Source organism: Phyllobates terribilis, unplaced genomic scaffold (genome assembly GCF_046119375.1).
Source record: "Phyllobates terribilis strain yellow unplaced genomic scaffold, ASM4611937v1 Scaffold_4__5_contigs__length_816908805, whole genome shotgun sequence".
NCBI classification, from domain to species: Eukaryota; Metazoa; Chordata; class Amphibia; order Anura; family Dendrobatidae; genus Phyllobates; species Phyllobates terribilis.
Genome location: NW_027362764.1, coordinates 655,374,661 through 655,393,880, shown reverse-complemented (window position 1 = coordinate 655,393,880; position 19,220 = coordinate 655,374,661). Strand labels below are relative to the sequence as shown.

The 19,220-nt window shown below is 38.8% G+C and overlaps 1 protein-coding gene across 8 annotated transcripts in view; it reads right to left on the bottom strand.

Annotated features, from left to right (window-relative positions):
• Positions 1 to 19,220, bottom strand: part of HNF4G (hepatocyte nuclear factor 4 gamma) — a 165,495-nt gene that overhangs the window by 26,967 nt on the left and 119,308 nt on the right. For 7 of the 8 annotated variants that reach the window (XM_073679465.1, XM_073679464.1, XM_073679462.1 and 4 more), the window contains 3 exons: positions 9,653 to 9,824; positions 6,807 to 6,901; positions 4,354 to 4,460 (listed from right to left, as the gene is read on the bottom strand). In XM_073679465.1, coding sequence (XP_073535566.1) covers positions 4,354 to 4,460; positions 6,807 to 6,901; positions 9,653 to 9,798 — 348 coding nt within the window. In that variant the 5' untranslated portion in view covers positions 9,799 to 9,824. Of the gene's footprint in view, positions 1 to 4,353; positions 4,461 to 6,806; positions 6,902 to 9,652; positions 9,825 to 17,420; positions 17,570 to 19,220 lie in introns of those variants that run through there. The other variant, XM_073679461.1, reaches the window with a different exon arrangement.

Genomic DNA, 19,220 nt, shown 5'->3' with positions numbered 1-19,220 from the left:
TGAGGTTCTTCATCAGTCAAGGTGTATTATGATGTTCCGCAGCAGTTGAAGTGTATTATCAGGTTCTGCAATACCTGAGGTGTATTATGAGGTTCTGTAGCAGCCGAGGTGTATTTTGACATTCTGCAGCAGTTGAGGTGTATTATGAGGTTCTGCAGCATTTGAGGTGTATTATGAGGTTCTGCTGCAGCCAAGGTGTATTATGAGGTTCTGCAGCATCTGAGGTGTATTATGACGTTCTGCAGTAGCCGTGGTGTATTATGAGGTTCTGCAACAGCGGAGGTGTATTATTAGGTTCTGCAGCAGCTGAGGTGTATTATGAGGTTCTGCAGCATCTGAGGTGTATTATGAGGTTCTGCAGCGACCAAGGTGTATTATGAGGTTCTGCAGTGACCAAGGTGTATTATGAGGTTCTGCAGCGGCCAAGGTGTATTATGAGGTTCTGCAGCAGCCAAGGTGTATTATGAGGTTCTGCAGCAGCCGAGGTGTATTATGACATTCTGCAGCATCTGAGGTGTATTATGAGGTTCTGCAGCGGCCAAGGTGTACTATGAGGTTCCGCAGCAGTTGAGGTGTATTATCTGGTTCTGCAACATCTGAGGTATATTATGAGGTTTTTCAGCAGTCGAGGTGTATTATGAGGTTCTGCAACAGCTGGGGTGTATTATTAGGTTCTGCAGCATGCAAGGTGTATTATGAGGTTCTGCAGTGACCAAGGTGTATTATGAGGTTCTGCAGAGGCCAAGGTGTATTATGAGGTTCTGCAGCGGTCAAGGTGTATTATGAGGTTCTGCCACAGACGAGGTGTATTATGAGGTTCTGCAGCAGCTGAGGTGTATTATGATGTTGTGCAGCAGCTGAGGTGTGAGTTATGAGGTTATTATATGTAGACATACACACAAATACTTACACTTTAGCACACACACATCACTATAGACTTTTTACTTCACAGTACTCATATGTCACGGGTGATGTGGAGACATGTGAGGCTTGTCACTGCTGTGGATGTGAGGCTTGTGACTGCTGTGGATGTGAGGCTTGTGACTGCTGTGGATGTGAGGCTTGTCACTGCTGTGGATGTGAGGCTTGTCACTGCTGTGGATGTGAGGCTTGTCACTGCTGTGGATGTGAGGCTTGTCACTGCTGTGGATGTGAGGCTTGTCACTGCTGTGGATGTGAGGCTTGTGACTGCTGTGGATGTGAAGCTTGTGACTGCTGTGGATGTGAGGCTTGTCACTGCTGTGGATGTGAGGCTTGTCACTGCTGTGGATGTGAGGCTTGTCACTGCTGTGGATGTGAGGCTTGTCACTGCTGTGGATGTGAGGCGATTCTGCTGATTTTCACACATGAGGACTCTGCTATTTTTTTCCAATACTGTAATGATGACAGAGGTCAGTGCTGGGCCAGATACTGACAGCCAATGAGTGTGCAGTGGGAGGGCAGAGGACGGGGCTGGACATTGAGGCTGGGCGGTGCCAGCTCTGGCTGTTAGGTTAGATAATAAAGCACAGGGAGCTGTCATGTTTGGTTGAGCTACATGTAAACAAAGTGGGTGCAGGGAATGAACTGAAATTCAAGAAGAGCAAAAGAGAGAGACAAGAAAACTAAATTTATAGGGGTGTTGTATATTACAAATACAGCACAGATTAGCTTAAAAAAAGTGGGATTTTGTGGTCAGACAACTTCTTTAAGGTTGCGTTTTTTTGTTATTTTGCATTTTTTGAGAATAAAGAAATATATTTTCTTGTTAGAGTCAACATATGAAGTGGATCACTAGTGTCTATGTTTAGCTAGATATGCTTTCTTGAGGTTATTTTTACTTACAAGCCACCCTGTATTACAGATTCTTAACACAGGACTACATATAAGAAAATTGATTCTAATCAACTCAAAATAATTTAGAATTTCCCATAATTCACTGGTTCCCTGATGTGGGCCGGAAAAGAGTTAAAAAACAATACTAAATCACCAAATTCCTTACCTGTCACTGCAGTTAACTCCAGTCCTCCACTGGAGTCCTTAGGCACCCCCTCCACAATGGTATCATTTTCCTGTTCTCTGTGCGTCAGCAATTCTGGCATCTGCCAGGCCTCGATCCAGGCTCTGACATTATGTGATAATGTGTCATCCTAATGCAGTCACATGTATAGCACACGTGATGCTCGGAAGTCCAGGCAAAAAAGAGCAAGTGCCTTAGGAAACCGGCATATGACCAGCGATAATAAATTAGGTGCTAGGTGACTATGGCACTTTATTATTTTTTAACCCCTTCTTGGCTCATCTGTCTATTATGTTTTCAGATTGGGAGACATCAGAGCATAATAAATGTCTTTTTTAACTGAACATAGGACTCATTTTATTCACTTTATATAAATTAGATGCAAGATGTGTTAGACAAAGCTAGTCAGATAAATATATATATAGTGAGAGAGAGTGTGATAGATTGATACATAGATATATATATATATATAACTATACATACTATATATGTATGTGTAAAACGTGTGTATACTGTATATATATATATATATATATATATATATATATATATATATATATATATATATATATATACAGTACAGACCAAAAGTTTGGACACACTTTCTCATTTAAAGATTTTTCTGTATTTTCATGACTTTGAAAATTGTACATTCACACTGAAGGCATCAAAACTATGAATTACCACATGTGGAATTATATACTTAACAAAAAAGTGTGAAACAACTGAAAATATGTCTTATATTCTAGGTTCTTCAAAGTAGCCCCCTTTTGCTTTGATGACTGCTTTGCACACTCTTGGCATTCTCTTGATGAGCTTCAAGAGGTAGTCACCGGAAATGGTTTTCACTCCACAGGTGTGCCCTGTCAGGTTTAATAAGTGGGATTTCTTGCCTTATAAATGGGGTTGGGACCATCAGTTGTGTTGTGCAGAAGTCAGGTGGATAAACAGCTGATAGTCCTACTGAATAGACTGTTAGAATTTGTATTATGGCAAGAAAAAAGCAGCTAAGTAAAGAAAAACGAGTGGCCATCATTACTTTAAGAAATGAAGGTCAGTCAGTCCGAAAAATTGGCCAAACTTTGAAAGTGTCCCCAAGTGCAGTTGCAAAAACCATCAAGTGCTACAAAAAAACTGGCTCACATGAGGACCGCCCCAGGAATGGAAGACCAGAGTCACCTTTGCTTCTGAGGATAAGTTTATCCGAGTCACCAGCCTCAGAAATCGCAGGTTAACAGCAGCTCAGATTAAATACCAGGTCAATGCCACACAGAGTTCTAGCAGCAGACACATCTCTACAACAATTGTTATGAGGAGACTTTGTGTAGCAGGCCTTCATGGTAAAATAGCTGCTAGGAAACCACTGCTAAGGACTCGCAACAAGCAGAAGAGACTTGTTTGGGCTAAAGAACACAATGAATGGACATTAGACCAGTGGAAATCTGTGCTTTGGTCTGATGAGTCCAAATTTGAGATCTTTGGTTCCAACCCCCGTGTCTTTGTTCGACGCAGAAAAGGTGAACAGATGGACTCTACATGCCTGGTTCCCACCGTGAAGCATGGAGGAGGAGGTGTGATGGTGTGGGGGTGCTTTGCTGGTGACACTGTTGGGGATTTATTCAAAATTGAAGGCATACTGAACCAGCATGGCTACCACAGCATCTTGCAGCGGCATGCTATTCCATCCGGTTTGCGTTTAGTTGGACCATCATTTATTGTTCAACAGGACAATGACCCCAAACACACCTCCAGGCTGTGTAAGGGCTATTTGACCAAGACGGAGAGTGATGGGGTGCTACGCCAGATGACCTGGCCTCCACAGTCACCAGACCTGAACCCAATTGAGATGGTTTGGGGTGAGCTGGACTGCAGAGTGAATGCAAAAGGGCCAACAAGTGCTAAGCATCTCTGGGAACTCCTTCAAGATTGTTGGAAGACCATTTCCGGTGACTTCCTCTTGAAGCTCATCAAGAGAATGCCAAGAGTGTGCAAAGCAGTCATCAAAGCAAAAGGTGGCTACTTTGAAGAACCTAGAATATAATACATATTTTCAGTTGTTTCACACTTTTTTGTTAAGTATATAATTCCACATGTGTTAATTCATAGTTTTGATGCCTTCAGTGTGAATGTACAATTTTCAGAGTCATAAAAATACAGAAAAATCTTTAAATGAGAAGGTGTGTCCAAACTTTTGGTCTGTACTGTATATATATACTGTATATATAACACACAGAGAGCTGATTTATATATGGTCTATCAGTTCTGTATATAATGTATATTTTTTAAGACTTTAATAAAAAGACATTTAATATGTGATGTAAGTTTTGATTGCATTTAAATTGATGTTTTCTTACCTGACGAGACAGAGCCTCAGCTTGTGACAATGTGTTAATGGAGGGGATACTGCTTCCATCAAATGTATTTTTTCTTGTACTTATTCGATCTCGTTCATTTTGAACAGCTATATAAAAAAAAAAAAGGCGAAATGTATTTCCATTAACAAATATGTACAAAATAAATGTATATGCCATTAATTCAGATAATGACCATAAGACTGAGCAGTGATAACTAAGGCTGGCTTGTACTTCTGTTAATCGAGAATTATAAGCTGAGTTTCTGATTATTTCATTAATGTTAATAGAAAATTAAGCTATCGCTGTATCTAAATGGCCTATAATATTTCAGTAGGTCACAAATGCATTTTTGTTTCTATATTCTGTATCCCTTCCTTTTTATTTTGTGCACTTGAGAAGTTGTCTTTTATGGATACTGCTGACAGCCAGGAGAAGAAACATGAATATAGCGCTAAATAGTTTGAATGAGGTTAGAAACAAACTTAATCCAAAGTGCACAACAAAAACAATGCCACACTTGTCTCTGGCTCTATCTAGTGTTTTAACTCAGATTTATTCACCTCAGCTGCGATACTAGACCCAACCATTGTCAAGAGAAGTTCTAAAAACTTTAGGCAGGGTTCACATAATGTTTTGCCCCACTTTCAGTGGCTCCATAGGGCATTACGTCTGAACCCCCGTAAAACGGGACTTTATGGGGCAATTGATTATAACGATGCAGGCGGAGTGACAGTGTGCAATGTCGGACATCACTTTTGGCTGTATACACCTAGTTGAGGATGGCAGGAAGATGTAATCTACTACATCTTGGTGCCCATCTGCAAGAAGCATATATGGGCGAAAATGATGTACGACATAGCACACTGTGACTCCGTCTGCATCATTATAGTCAATTGCTCTGTTAGTGTTAGGAAATCAACCAGCTGCTGTATTCCCCTCTGAAGACATCAATGCTACTGTGGAATAAAATTTGTAGGATGTGAATAATGTTTTATTCCAGATATGTTTCCTTCTGATAACAAGTGTTAATTTCCCTCTGGACTGCAGTACTAATGGTCAAAAGATGTCACTGTCTAGAATGTAGGTGAAAGGTGAAGTCTACCCAGCAACACAGCAAGCACAGAGACAGTGTGAGAGTTAAGGCCAGCCCAGATTGGGGAGGAGAAACTGAGAGTAAGTGCCAAGTTCAGGAAGTGTCAGTGGAGTTAGAGAGAGTAGGGTGAAGTGACAGCAGTGGTCACAGTCAGTGGGCTGCTAGGGCCAACATGAGCCTGTTACTCGGGGCAGTGGATTGCCATACCACCCTTTCCGTGCAAATCTGTCTGTTGGCCTGGGGACCTCGAGATGGACTTTGCGGCCTTTGGGCTCACTAAACCTGCGATACTGCAGGGAAATATGGACTTATACACTCAGAGGCACAAGGTAACGGAATCCAGGTGCACTGCTTGTGGTGGAGAAGAATTCCTAGTGCTAGAGGAGTTAGTAAGAGGGATGCCCTACCCAAACCAAGAACTAGGGCTGAAGTTAAGTCCGGTACCTGTGGGAAAGACGGTATCCATAAAAGAAATAAATCAGCTCACCTGGGTGGCATCTGGAACCATGGAAACGTGTGGCCACATGTAAAAATATCCAAAGGAATGGTGAATCCAGCTTCTCAAATGCAAAAAAACTTTATTCTTCAAAAATGTAAAAGCTTTGAAAATGGACACAGAAACAGTGTTTGAAACGCGTAGCTTGCAGATCACCATGAAATCCTTGCTATCATGTTTTTAAATTTTTGAAGAATAAAGCTTTTTGCATTTGAGAAGCTGGATTTACCCTTTCTGGGGAAATATTGTAACCTGTTGTGCCCTTTCCTAGATGGTTCATTGTAATGACCATAAACTGCTCAGTAAAAGTTTGACTGTTTTAAAGTATTCAGTGTCCCCTGGATTGTGTGCTGCAGGCCTGGAAGATGAAAGCCTGGAGCTAGTGGAGGCCTATGGGCTAGAAGTAAGTGTGATTTACCCCACACACCGCAGCACATCAGGACTGAGACATGATTTTCCTGTAGGGTGACAGAGCGTGCAGAAGCAGCAGCTCGTCCATGACTACCTCGCTCAGGCACCTTACATCAGAATATATGCCCAAATCCTGCTTTGTGATGGGTCAGACACAAGCCCCAACTGAGCCACTGAACGTCGTTGTAAAACGCTATGTTAACATAGCCTTAGACTTGGTTAGAAAATCCCGAACTACCCATTAAATTCTTTACATAAAACAGTATTGTTCCTTCTAGTACTTGCATTGCTCACAGCATTTGTTGTCACCTGGAAAGTTATATTTTAACCTTACTGCACTTGTATACACATTTTACATGAGACTTAAACATATAACTTATAACAAAGAACTATTCTTCAATTCTATGGTAGAAATCTGACCCTTAAGAAAGTAAACAGTAAATAGAAATATACCTTCTTTCTTCATTCCCGCTCGAAAACACTTTTTCAGGCGACAATATCTACACTGATTTCTTTTATCTTTGTCAACAATACATTGTCTGCTAAACCTAGAGAATTAAAATAAGGCATGTATTATTACATATGTAAGTGAAGGGGTCATCAATATGAGATAAATGGCTGGCACTCTCACATTACCCCTATCTATCACATCATTAAATGGGGTTGAGGAACTTGAGCAACCTTTATATCCCATTGTTTACCAGAAAACTGCCAAAAGTAATGAAAAAAAATATTTTTTTTCCTTGCAAAGCGCATATAGGACCAACTGCACAGTAAAATAGTGACTGAAGACCCTTGGTATCCAAATCATGTCAATATAAGGCTACTCAGTACAAAAAATGATTATACTAAAAAAAGGACGCCATTCATAAAAATAAAAGCAGACAAAACAAAGTTTGATATAACCAAAAATTGGGATTTGCAGTTAGGAGGGGGGGGGAGAGGATCTTGCATTATTCATTTTTTATCAAAATATTTTTTTCCCAATTGGATATTTATGAACTATTTGAGCCAATAATGTATTGCAGAAGCCTGAAGCACTTTGTATGGAGTGGCAGTCAATTCTATGTGTCACAGTACAGTTGCTCATAACTCTGCTGTGTACTTGGGGCTTTATTTCTTGGCTACAGGAATACAAGAAGGATCTATTGCAAATTTCCTTTACAAAAACATATAAGACAAAGCAACTGTTTTTTAAAAAAATGCACCAATGGAATTAAAATGTGTGAAATTCTCTTCAAAATTGGTACCAAAATTCACATGTCAATAACATTTTAAAATTGGTGAAATTCTCTGCAAAATTTGTACCAAAATTCACATGTAAATAACATATTAAAGGGTTGCCTCTAAACGTTTTTTTAATCCCTAAAGCTTGCACATGTTAAACACAGAAAAAATGATTCTCGCCCTCCCCAGGTCCAGTGCTGCCTCTCCACCATTACTCTAGTCTTTGTTTACAGGATGCAGCGGTGACATAACATCAACAGCACAAATCATTTCTGCAGCCAATCACTGAGCTCTGCAGCTTTAATGTTTCACACACAGAGGAGGTCTGTGGATCTGGGAATGGTGAGTATCGGTGTATTTATTTAATTTAAACATTCGCAGTAGCACACTTTTAAAAAAGACTATTCCTCGGCAAACTCTTTAAAGGGAAATTATTGCTTGATTTGCACAATTGCAGCCAAGTATGTTTTACTATGAAAGACTGTGACGTTTCAGAGAAAGCAGTTCAAACAGCCAGTTGCGGACTATACAGAGGAATCAGATTAGTCTGGCGAGGCTGACAACTGACTTCTCTGCTTTCCACTTCAGATGATAGACAGGTCTCTCCTATGTGTAGGAGAGAACTATACTGGGAGACCTCTCAATCAACTGGAGCAGGGAGGAGAGAAGTCAGCTGAGACATCATTGGTCTGGCCAGGCCTCTCCCAATAGTCTCGGATTGTCAAACATAAGTAGCTGCAATAACACAGCCAGGCTCCAATTCATGCTGTTGTTCGGGCAGCATAAATCTATTAACAGGTTCCCTTTCATACCATAGAATTTTCAGGACGGATATAGAGAGAATTTTCAAAAAGTTAATTTTTTTTTATGTACTTGTGTGCTGTGAAAGAATACTGTACATCCACTAAATTGTCTTAATTTTGTGTTGATAAATAATTTTGTTATAAAAAACAAAAGAATAAGTAAAGCAATATATAATGAGTCGATGCAGTGATTGGCACAAGGTCAATTGACTTCTATGAATGTTTTCACAAGTATGTTGGGATTTGTATCTCTTTGCCCGAGAGGGAAATTACATTGCAAACTCCACTGGAGAAGAGATGAATGTGAATAGATGTATCCTGTGTAAAGTTGTACCATATATTTTGCTTTGTGTACACAATGGATGCCAATAATAATAAGAATAAAGTTTAGCGACTTCTGATCATGTGGCAGTTGTGGTAAAATTCCTTTGGATTACCACGATTGCACCAACATCTTTTTTTTCATTATCTATGAAAAAGTTTTTAGATTACATAGCACAATGCAATGGCACAATGAAATTTAGTGGGGAAATCACAACAAGCTTTTACATTATAGTACCACTCCAGCATTTTTTTCTTATTTCAGTGTTAGAGATCACTGAGCCTAGTTTATAATTACCAGCTGTGTCTTCAGCTGCTCCCCAAAGCTCCTTCTCTCCCATGCTGCCATCTTGTGATGGCAACTTCTGACTGACCAGAAGTCACAATCTCTCAATTTAAATGTATTAGAACCTCATTCTGGCCTCGTTCTGGCTCTCATAGACTTACATTGAGTTGTGACTTCCGAATCGTCCAGCAAACACTGAAGCAAACCGGCAGGTAACAAACTGCTGGAGACCAACCGGAGAGGCGCTAATAACAGAAGAAGACGGTGACTGGTAGGGTCAATTAGTAGCATCACTCCAAGGCTGAATAAAACAAAACTGGAGTGGTGCTTTAAAGTAAATAAACCCCAAACAATTTTAGTTTTTTTCAGTTACACAGAGATAGACACTTCCTTAATGTGAAACCCAAAGGCTTCCATTTTCTGCTGTACAATTTTGTATGGAGATGTATGAAATTTTATGGAACATGACAAATTCATATGAGAACACACCTGTGTCTCTATTAAATTAGAGGCACATGGTCGTAAAGTGAGGACCATACATTTGTATTGACATGGCAGCTCCGTATACCAGTAATACGGCCATCTGTATGCGCCCTAAAGTTCATCTTAATGTTGTATATACACAATACATTTTACAATTTTGCATCTAATATGTAAAATACCTGCAAGAGTAAATGTGGCTTTTCCTAATGCTACGCCTGAAGAATCCTTTGCAACCATCACAGCTGGATGCACCATAATGTTTCCCTGTAGCTCTATCTCCACAAATTGCACACAAACTGTTGATCCCATTGTCGATTCCGTTCATGATGACTGATTCTCCAGGAGAATTATCTAAAACATGAGGATAATAAACAAGATATAATTAATGCAAGGTGATTGAGCAATACAGCACCAGAATGCCAGTACAGCAGAAAGACTGACAAGTCTCAATGAACAGGAGGAATAGTTTGAATGTGATTTTTATCAATGTAAATACACAATACTAAACATGAAACCTAAGAAAAATGTAAGACGAAGATGTTTTTTTCACATTACATTAGCTGATATTCTTGGTTATAGCGTTTAAATAAAATCTCATAATATGAAGAACTCTAACACCAGGATCACACAAAGGAGAGACTAGAGTATAGTGGTGCTATAGAGAAGCACACCAACTATGGGAACCAGATGCTTGGACAACATGGTAACTCTGTGGTTAACACTGTTGCCTTACAGAACTGTGGTCCTTGGTTCAGTTCCCAACAAGAACAACATCAGCAAGGAGATTGTGTGGGTTTCCTTCCACATGCTAAAGATGATAGGGAATTTACTCTGAATCCACCAGTGGGGTACAGTGATGGAAGTGTTGGTAAAGCACTGTGGAATATGATGACGCTATATAAATGTACATCTGCCGTTTTTATGAATCTTGTTCTAGTGTGTATTTTACAAAAAAAATATACATATTCACTTCAATTCAAATCTCTACCATACTCTTAGCTTCCCCTTCTGTGGAAGACATAACATGACCACTCTAGTCAATTAGTGGCCACTTATTCACTTGAAGGGTTAAGAAGAGCTGCCCAAGTGAGAGAGAGCTTCTGTGTTCTACAAATTTATAATATGGAGTCCATATAATACAATGCGTTACTATGATATCTGCATTTGTTTTTTCATGGTACACAGGCTTTATAGATAAACTCAAAAGTAGTGGGAAACTAGCATTCGAAAAGAAGAACGAAAAATTGCAGAGCTATCAATAGTCTCTTGCTGGGACTCCAGCGGTGTTAACCACAAATCTATCAGGAGTTGAGAAGGCACCAACAGTAACTGATCACTCTTACTCAGAGTTTTGCCCCTTTGTGACTAAGGATTGTTACCCCTACCTCTGCATGACCCACTTAGGCATTGTTCATAGAGTTACATCAGCCACTTGAATGACAATTCTTCAATCCCAACCACAGCTGTGTTAATATGGTGTGCATGCCACCAACACTTGTGTTGAACCTTGAGATGGTTCCTGGCCAACGAATGGTTGATACAGTCCAACTTTTTAGGATTAGACGGCAAGTACAGTAGGGCCTGAGATAATTAATTTTATAGCTCACAATAGCTTTCAATATTTGTTAGAAAAACATAAACTCTATAAAAAAATTACTAGACAGCAAAGGGTCCATGTAGCGTTCTTGACCAGGAGTCCTTTTTCTTCTTGTGTCCTCCTCCAAATATCACTGCTTTCTAATGATGAAACGTGACACTGTCATTCATGTGATTCCAAACATAGATTTCCATATGATTCTCATTCCTAGTTATGTTTCTAGTGACAGAAATGCCTCACTTAGCACAGTATAGAAATGTGAACTAAGTGTAAAACAATTATACCAGAAAAATTGCACTTCCATTAAGTAATCAGTCTACTAAAGCTGAACAAGGTGTAATGAAAGAGAAGCATTATAAGGGCTTTAAACTTTTCATAAATGTAGATTACTTGGATGCATTTGAATATTTCAGCTAATCTGATGTGATGTGACAATGACCACTTGCAAAAACAGAATTTAAAGTAATTTTATGCTCTTCTAAAATGTTATAAAGCAGAATAAAACCTGTAAAATGTAGATATTAGTGTAGAAATAAATCACGTAGTATGGAAAGCCTGAAATAGACAATATGGCTTATTCTGCAGTGGAAGTGTTTCAGTATGGTCCCTCTATGAGGCTCCATACTTTGCCTACAATCAATGCTTTTAGGAGATTATATGACACTGTATTCTATAATTTTTGGTTTTCATGCACTATTACAAAATATTTCAGAATAAACTGTCTTGTAAAAATGGAGGCATACAGATTTCCAGTTCGGGCCCAATGAACCTTACAGGGATTGCATTAGGGTTATTCATGAATGAGACTACCTACCTCCAGGCCAAAAGTATCTAGTTTGTGCTCTTACTTGGTACCTGCTGCTTCCCTGAGTATGTTTTTTTAATCCATCATCATACAGTTCCAGAGATATAGGCCTTTTCACTCAGTGCTAATTTTTATTGTCATTACCAAGAGGGCGTGGCTCACAGGGTAATTTTCCAGAGCAGCATAAAGACATGTCCCAGAGTAAAGTATCCTGTAAGCGGCGGCCCCTTAATAAACATCAAAAAATTAGCACTAAATAAAAAGGTTTATATCTCTGAAATTACATGGAGGACTTAAAAAAACATAGCTTTCTCAGGGGAGCATTAGGAATAAAACAACAAAAACTGGACTCTCTTGAACTGGTAACAGGTCCTCTTTAAGTAAAGCTTAAAGGGGTATTCCCATCTCCAAGATCCTATCCCAATGTATACTAGGTGTAATAATAATAATAATATTAGCAAATGCCTCCAATTAGAAATGTAGTATAGTTTTTTTGATTCGCTGTCTGTTTCCTCATGCACAGGCATTGCAGGACCTTAGGTATCCATGGTTGCGACCACTAGCTAACTAACTGTCACTTTATCAGTGGACGTAGCCATGGATACCTAAGGTCCTGCAATGCCTGCACATGAGGAAAGAGACAGCAAAGCAGAAAAACTATACTATATTTTTAATTGGAGGTATTTGCTAATATTATTATTATTACACCTACTACATATTGGGATAGGATCTTGGAGATGGGAATACCCCTTTAATGTAGATCAATCAGACATAACAATAAGATCACTGACACGTGAAGTGCCTTGCATTGGCTGTCTAATTGTGTTGAGATTTAATACTCTAAGTTCTTGATATCAAGTTGATGTGATTAAAGCAAAAAAAAGGAAAATATAAGGATATGAGTGATCTGATGGCTACACAGGGTCAGAGCTGGTTTTGTGGGATGTTCCTGCTATAGAAGAAGGGTCCATGAGGACTGAGCTCCAGCTTCAGTAAGAAAATGGTAAAACATAACTTTTGCTGTGAAATTTAAAAAAAAAGATTATAAAGATTAAGGATCCATAAGCTTACACATTTTGGGTTAGCAACCCATATTCATAGCTTTGAATAAGGGTTGCTAACCCGAAACACGTAAGCTTATGGTTGTTCGCTGTATTATTAATGATCTTCGCTGTGTTATGTGTATAAATAAAATTGGAATTTAAAGTACTCTAGAGGGTGTTATTCGGTGACATCAATCAGGTCCATTGTTTCAATTTACATCAGAATGCTGTCAGTAAGAGGGAACATTATTGTGTATATCCTGAAAAATTAAAACTAGTGACGCCCTAAGCTTAGGGTATGTGCACATTGCATCTGAATTTCACCTGGAATCTGCCTAAAAAAAAGCTCCATAACATAAACATAGTGCACAGCAAAGTCAATGTGACATACTGTACTTATGCACTTTCCATCTCATGTCACTTCTTTTGACTGTTTCAGGGTTTGGAAACCCTGGAGTGGCTAAAAGAATTGACATGCTCAATCTTCGGGTGGTTTCCACTAGGAAGCTATCTGCTTTCTGTACTTAAAGTAGAGTGAAAGACACCGGCAGTGCAGCCAACTCAAGAATGACGGTAAGGCCATCGACAAAGCCACCTGAGGAAAACGACCTCCAGCTGGTTCATCTGGGAAAACTTGCCGGTTACGCTGGCATCTGAATGACACCGTATGCACATACTCTTACATGATTTCCTATATAAGCGTAAAACATAAAAATAAAAGTCTATACATTTAGTAATGGTTTTAGGAGGTGAATCTTCAACAGCAGCATGAGGTTGCATCACCTGCTACAGAAGCAGAACAGAAACAGACACGGAACAGCTAAAAGATTTTATTCAAGTGTTTACCAATGTTTCCCTCTTTGGCAAGTTGCTGTAAAATCCCATGTAGTACAGAATGAGGTGCTAATTCAGTTGTGTGAATAATGTTCATAATTGTAAGCATGACTTCACTGTGTAATGTTGTGTGTGCAGCATGGAGCGATCTATTTGTGCAAGACTGACTCTGAGAGTGACTGACAAAGTAAATAAGTCATTATGGCTGCGTTCTTACATTATAGGCAAAGTGCCAAAAACAAACATGTAAAAACATGTACAAGATCCTTTCTTGACTTATATTTCTTCCCCAAGGCTACAATGTATGAATGTAGATAAGAATTATCAGACTAGAGTCTAAAGTAATAATTAGCTCAGAGGATTATCTTGTAAGGATGTGAGAGTAGTAAATGCTGAGCTCTACGTTTTGTACGGTTTTCAGCTTTGTTGTAGAGTAGTATTTTTAGTTTGTTGTTACAAATCTACACTCCTCAACATGGAAATTGAAGCTCCAAAAAGGAAAAGGTATGCACTTAAATTATGGAAATTACAGAATTGAAAGGCATGTTAATGTTAATGATCTGGAATATATTCATGACCATAGAAGCAAAATTTAAAAAAAAATTGATTTATTCAGTATCGAGTATGAGACCACGTGCAAAAACATCCAAACTTACACACTTTTGGCTACTATCAATGAGGTAATTTAGATATTAGACATAAATAATACAATTAAACACAATATGAAGTTTTTAAATGAAGGTCTTTATTATTAAGGGAAAAATAAATCCAAACCTACAAGGACCTGTGTAAAAAAGTGATTGCCCACCCCAAAACATAAATTAAGGCTGTGTGCCCACTATAAGTTTTTAAAGCATTTCCGCAGTGGCAATTCCGCTGCAGAAACGCATAAAAAACACTTGGTAGAAGGTCTGCTATGTTCCCCAATGATAATCCGCATGTGCTGTGCAGCACTACCAATTCTTTTGCGTAATTGCGGTGTTTTCGCCGCCATTGACTTGCATTGAATCGCATAATATCCACATGACTACATGTGCACATGCGGATTTTAAGCGATTCAATGTGCGGATGGTACCCGGGTTTGGAGAAGAGGAGACTCTCCTCTAGACCCGGTTACCATAGTACCTGTAAAAAAAAAGAATTAAAATAAAAAATATGCATTATACTTACCTTACCTTGATGTCCCCCGGTCTCCATAACGATCCATCCTTGCTCCCCGGCAGCTCGCAATGGTCTAAAATGGCCTGTCAAGACGTCATTTAGTCATGTGACAGGTCACGCAACCGCTGACGTCGACGATTGCGTGACCCGTCACATGACTAAATGATGTCATCGCAGGTCCTTTTACACAACCGCGAGACACCAGGAAGACCGGACGCATCGGATAAGGAGACCGGGGGCCATCAGAAGGTAAGTATAATATTTATTTTTTCTTTTTTACCATTCTTTTACGGTCACACTATATAAATCCATGCCAGTTGCATGGATTTATATAGTGTGACCAAGTTGTCAAGCACTTTCCAAGTGATGCTAAAATCGCTTGGAAAGCGCTTGACAACCTGCATGCGAAATCGCATGATCAAAACGCTTCACTTACGCTTGTCCCTGGCAGGAAAAACACATGTAAAATCCATATGCGTTTTTTCTGCCAGGGAGATGCAGAAACGCTCAGGAAAAATCCGGATCATTTCTGTATTGTGGGCACTTAGCCTAACTGTGGTTTATCATATCGCTGGGAAGCTGAGTTCTATTTCCCTAGCTACACACAGGCCTGATTTACTGCCACACATGTTATTAATCAAGAAATCACATCACTTTGCCAGGACCTGCCTGACAAAGTGAAGTAGACCAAAAGATCCTTAAAAGCTAGACATCATGCTGCAATCCAAAGAAATTCGGGAACAAATGAGAAACAAACTAATTGAGATCTATGAGTCTGGAAAAGGTTATAAAGACATTTCTAAAGCTTTGGGACTCCAGTGAACCACAGTGAGAGCCATTATCCACAAATTGGCAAAAACATGGAACAGTGGTGAACCTTCCCAGGAGTGGACCGCCAACCAAAATTACCCCAAGAGTGCAGCGCAGACTCATCCAAGAGGTCACAAAAGACCCCACAACAACATCCAAAGAACTGCAGGCCTCATTTGCCTCAGTTAAGGTCAGTGTTCATGACTCCACCATAAGAAAGAGACTGGGCAAAAATGGCATGCATGACAGAGTTCCAAGGCGAAAACCACTGCTGAGCAATAAGAACATAAAGGCTCGTCTCAGTTTTGCCAGAAAACATCTTGATGATCACCAAGACTTTTGGGAGAATACTCTGTGGACTGACGAAACAAAAGTTGAACTGTTTGGAAGGTGTATGTCCCATTATTACATCTGGCGTTGAAGTAACAGCATTTCAGAAAAGGAACATCATACCAACAGTAAAATATGGTAGTGGTAGTGTGATGGTCTGGGGCTGATTTGCTGCTTCAGGACCTGGAAGACTTGCTGTGGTAAATGGAACCATGAATTCTGCTGTCTACCAAAAAATCCTGAAGGAGAATGTCTGGCCATCTGTTCGTGACCTCAAGCTGAAGCGCACTTGGGTTTTGCAGCAGAACAATAATCCAAAACACACCAGCAAGTCCACCTCTGAATGGTTTAAGAATGTCTTAAAAATAAAATTAAGACTTTGGAGTGGCCTAGTCAAAGTCCTGACCTTAATCCGATTGAGATGCTGTGGCATGACCTTAAAAAAGAAGTTCATGCTCAGGAACCCTTCAGTGTGTCTGAATTACAACAATTTTGCATAGATGAGTGGGCCAAAATTCCTCCAGAGCATTGTAAAAGACTCATTGCCAGCTATCGCAAATGCTTGATTGCAGTTGTTGCTGCTAACAGTGGCCCGACCAGTTATTAGGTTTAGGGGGCCATCACTTTTTCATACAGGGCCCTGTAGTTTTGGATTTCTTTTTCCCTTAGTAATAAAGTAAAAATTAGCAAATATTTTGTTTTTATCCAACCCCCTTCAAGCTCTTTAACACAAACATAGTCTGAATATTGTCAAAACTATTTCAACATACCCATTGTGGCTAGAAGGTCAGTGCATTTGGGCAATTTTCCAAATGGACTGATGGTCTGTGTGGGTAAAAAAATGGCAGAATGCATTACTTCAGCCCGCTTTACAGACCAGAATAATGCATGCAATGTAAAGGCAGTTCTTGCACTCATCCACAACGTGGATGTGAACATTGCATGTTGATATTGCACTGCGGGGAGGTGCACCATTTAAATTTTCATCTCAATTAACAGGAAAGCCAGACTCAGTGCTGCTAGTGACACTGTCCACATGTTAGTTTCACATTGCAGTCATCAACCAAATGTCTTTATCCTGTAATCCTAAACTTCATCTCCCTTATCCTTTTGCAAATGCCCAGAAGGGGAGGAGTGACAACAAACACATTGAAGAAGAACCTGCCCACATTTACTGCAGTTGTAATGCAAGCTGGCAATACACTAGATTTTCATAACAAATGTAAGCAGCTGCTTCCCCAAGTATTTAATTAAAAATATCAAACTTTTAAAATATTTTTCATGTTATATTATTATTTCATTTTTTTAATTAAAACATTAATTCTTTACATTTTTTTAATTGTTGAAAAAAATGTTTTACGCATTACCTTTTAATGCCTCATGCACTTGACTCAGGATGAGCATGATGTTAACATTTTAATGGGTTCATGTAGTTATTTAAAATGATTTTTTAGGTAAATTAGCATAAAAATCACATTGAACAATCCATCATAAGAAGTGTTTTCAGTGCTTCTAGGGATTATCTGAAACTGAACAATAACATTTACAAAATGTCTAAAAAAACATTAAAAATGCTCTGACTGCAAACTGTTTGATTTTAACATCACTGGTTTGCTTATATTTTCATATGAATGTCTGACTTGGGGTTCCATATATTAGATGAGTCTGAGCAGTTTTTTTAAGGGTAGATTCACACTAGAGATGAGCAAAATATATTGGAGTGAAACTGAATTTTACTTGAATATTACAAAAATTAGCATCTGCCAAAATTTGACCTTTTTGTAATCTATTCTGTGGCCCTGACTTCCAATTCTGATGAGGCTTGTGGTGTTTCTGCATATGAATTGTGTCCTTACTCGTGCTTGTGCAGAAACATCCTGGATCTCATCAGAAACTGGAGTCCGGGTGTCTTCAGCTTAAGAAGTCCAGGTATTCAGCACTTGGCGGCTGTGATAAGAAGATGTGCCAAGGACCGGATTGGTGACGGTGCAGACGGGCAAGAAAAATGAGCGGTAAAGTAAGCATAAGTATTTTTTTCATTTTTACATTTAATGTTTACTTTGCAGACATTCAATTAGTTAAGAATAACTTCTCTGCAAATGGAATTTTCGAGGAAATTTTGACATTTCGAATTTTTTCAGATCATCCAATCTCTAATTCCCACATACATTTTTTCATCTGTATGTTGTCATTTTTTTAAACCGACTGCACATTGACCTATGGAGTTTAATGGAACTATTAATGCACAGATCTATTTCTTTTTTTCTCACTAATCTGTGTGAATACTTTGGTAAGCTCAGTGCATGTCCTATGCTCTTCTGTTTTTTTCCGATCAGACTCAGCCTTTAAAGGTTTTGGGGATATGTCAAAACCAGATGAAAATGAAAAAACATCCATTTTCCATCAGTTTTCCATGTTTTTCTTCCCGAGAGTCAATGGGAAATAAAAGTCACTTTACCTCCTTCAGTTTTGAAAAACTGATGAGAAAAAAAAAGATGCAAAGTGAAGGCAAGAAAAATTACATGGGAGGAAAATGGTCAGTTTTTGATAAATGTAAAAAAAGGAAACAAATGTATGAATGTAGCTTAGAGTGAGCCAGACACAGTTTATACAAAGTTGTTCACTTTGTGCACCGGTCCAGTATCTACAGCCGGATCAGAAGTCACTGCATTTTGCACTTTTTAATCCTGCAAAAAAAAAAAAAACGAATCCAGCAAGGTAACAGATGGGATCAGTTCCCAAAACAGTTTCCTCTGGCATTTTTGTGTCACATTGGAGGAAACAAAAAAAGCTGGAAGATCACATAAGTGGAACAAGGCCTTGCTTGTAAATGACCTTGAAAATCATGGAAATAAATTGTAAACTAATATTCAATTGATATGTGAAGCACAGAAGTACACAGTACTAATTTGGCATGAAATGACAACGAAAAATTATTATTTTTAATGTATTTAAAATAAATAACAGGAAAATAACTACTAAGCTTGCCTATAAAAAGTTATCAAGTAGATACAGTGTTGTAATAAAACTAAGTAAGTTAATGATTTATTTTGGCCTTGGTCCAGAAAGCTATAATGACACTTCTTTATCTCATTTTTTTTTTTACTTAGGACCAATAAAAAAAACTGCAGCATAATTCTTGTATAAAATAATAAATCTCTGTTAAC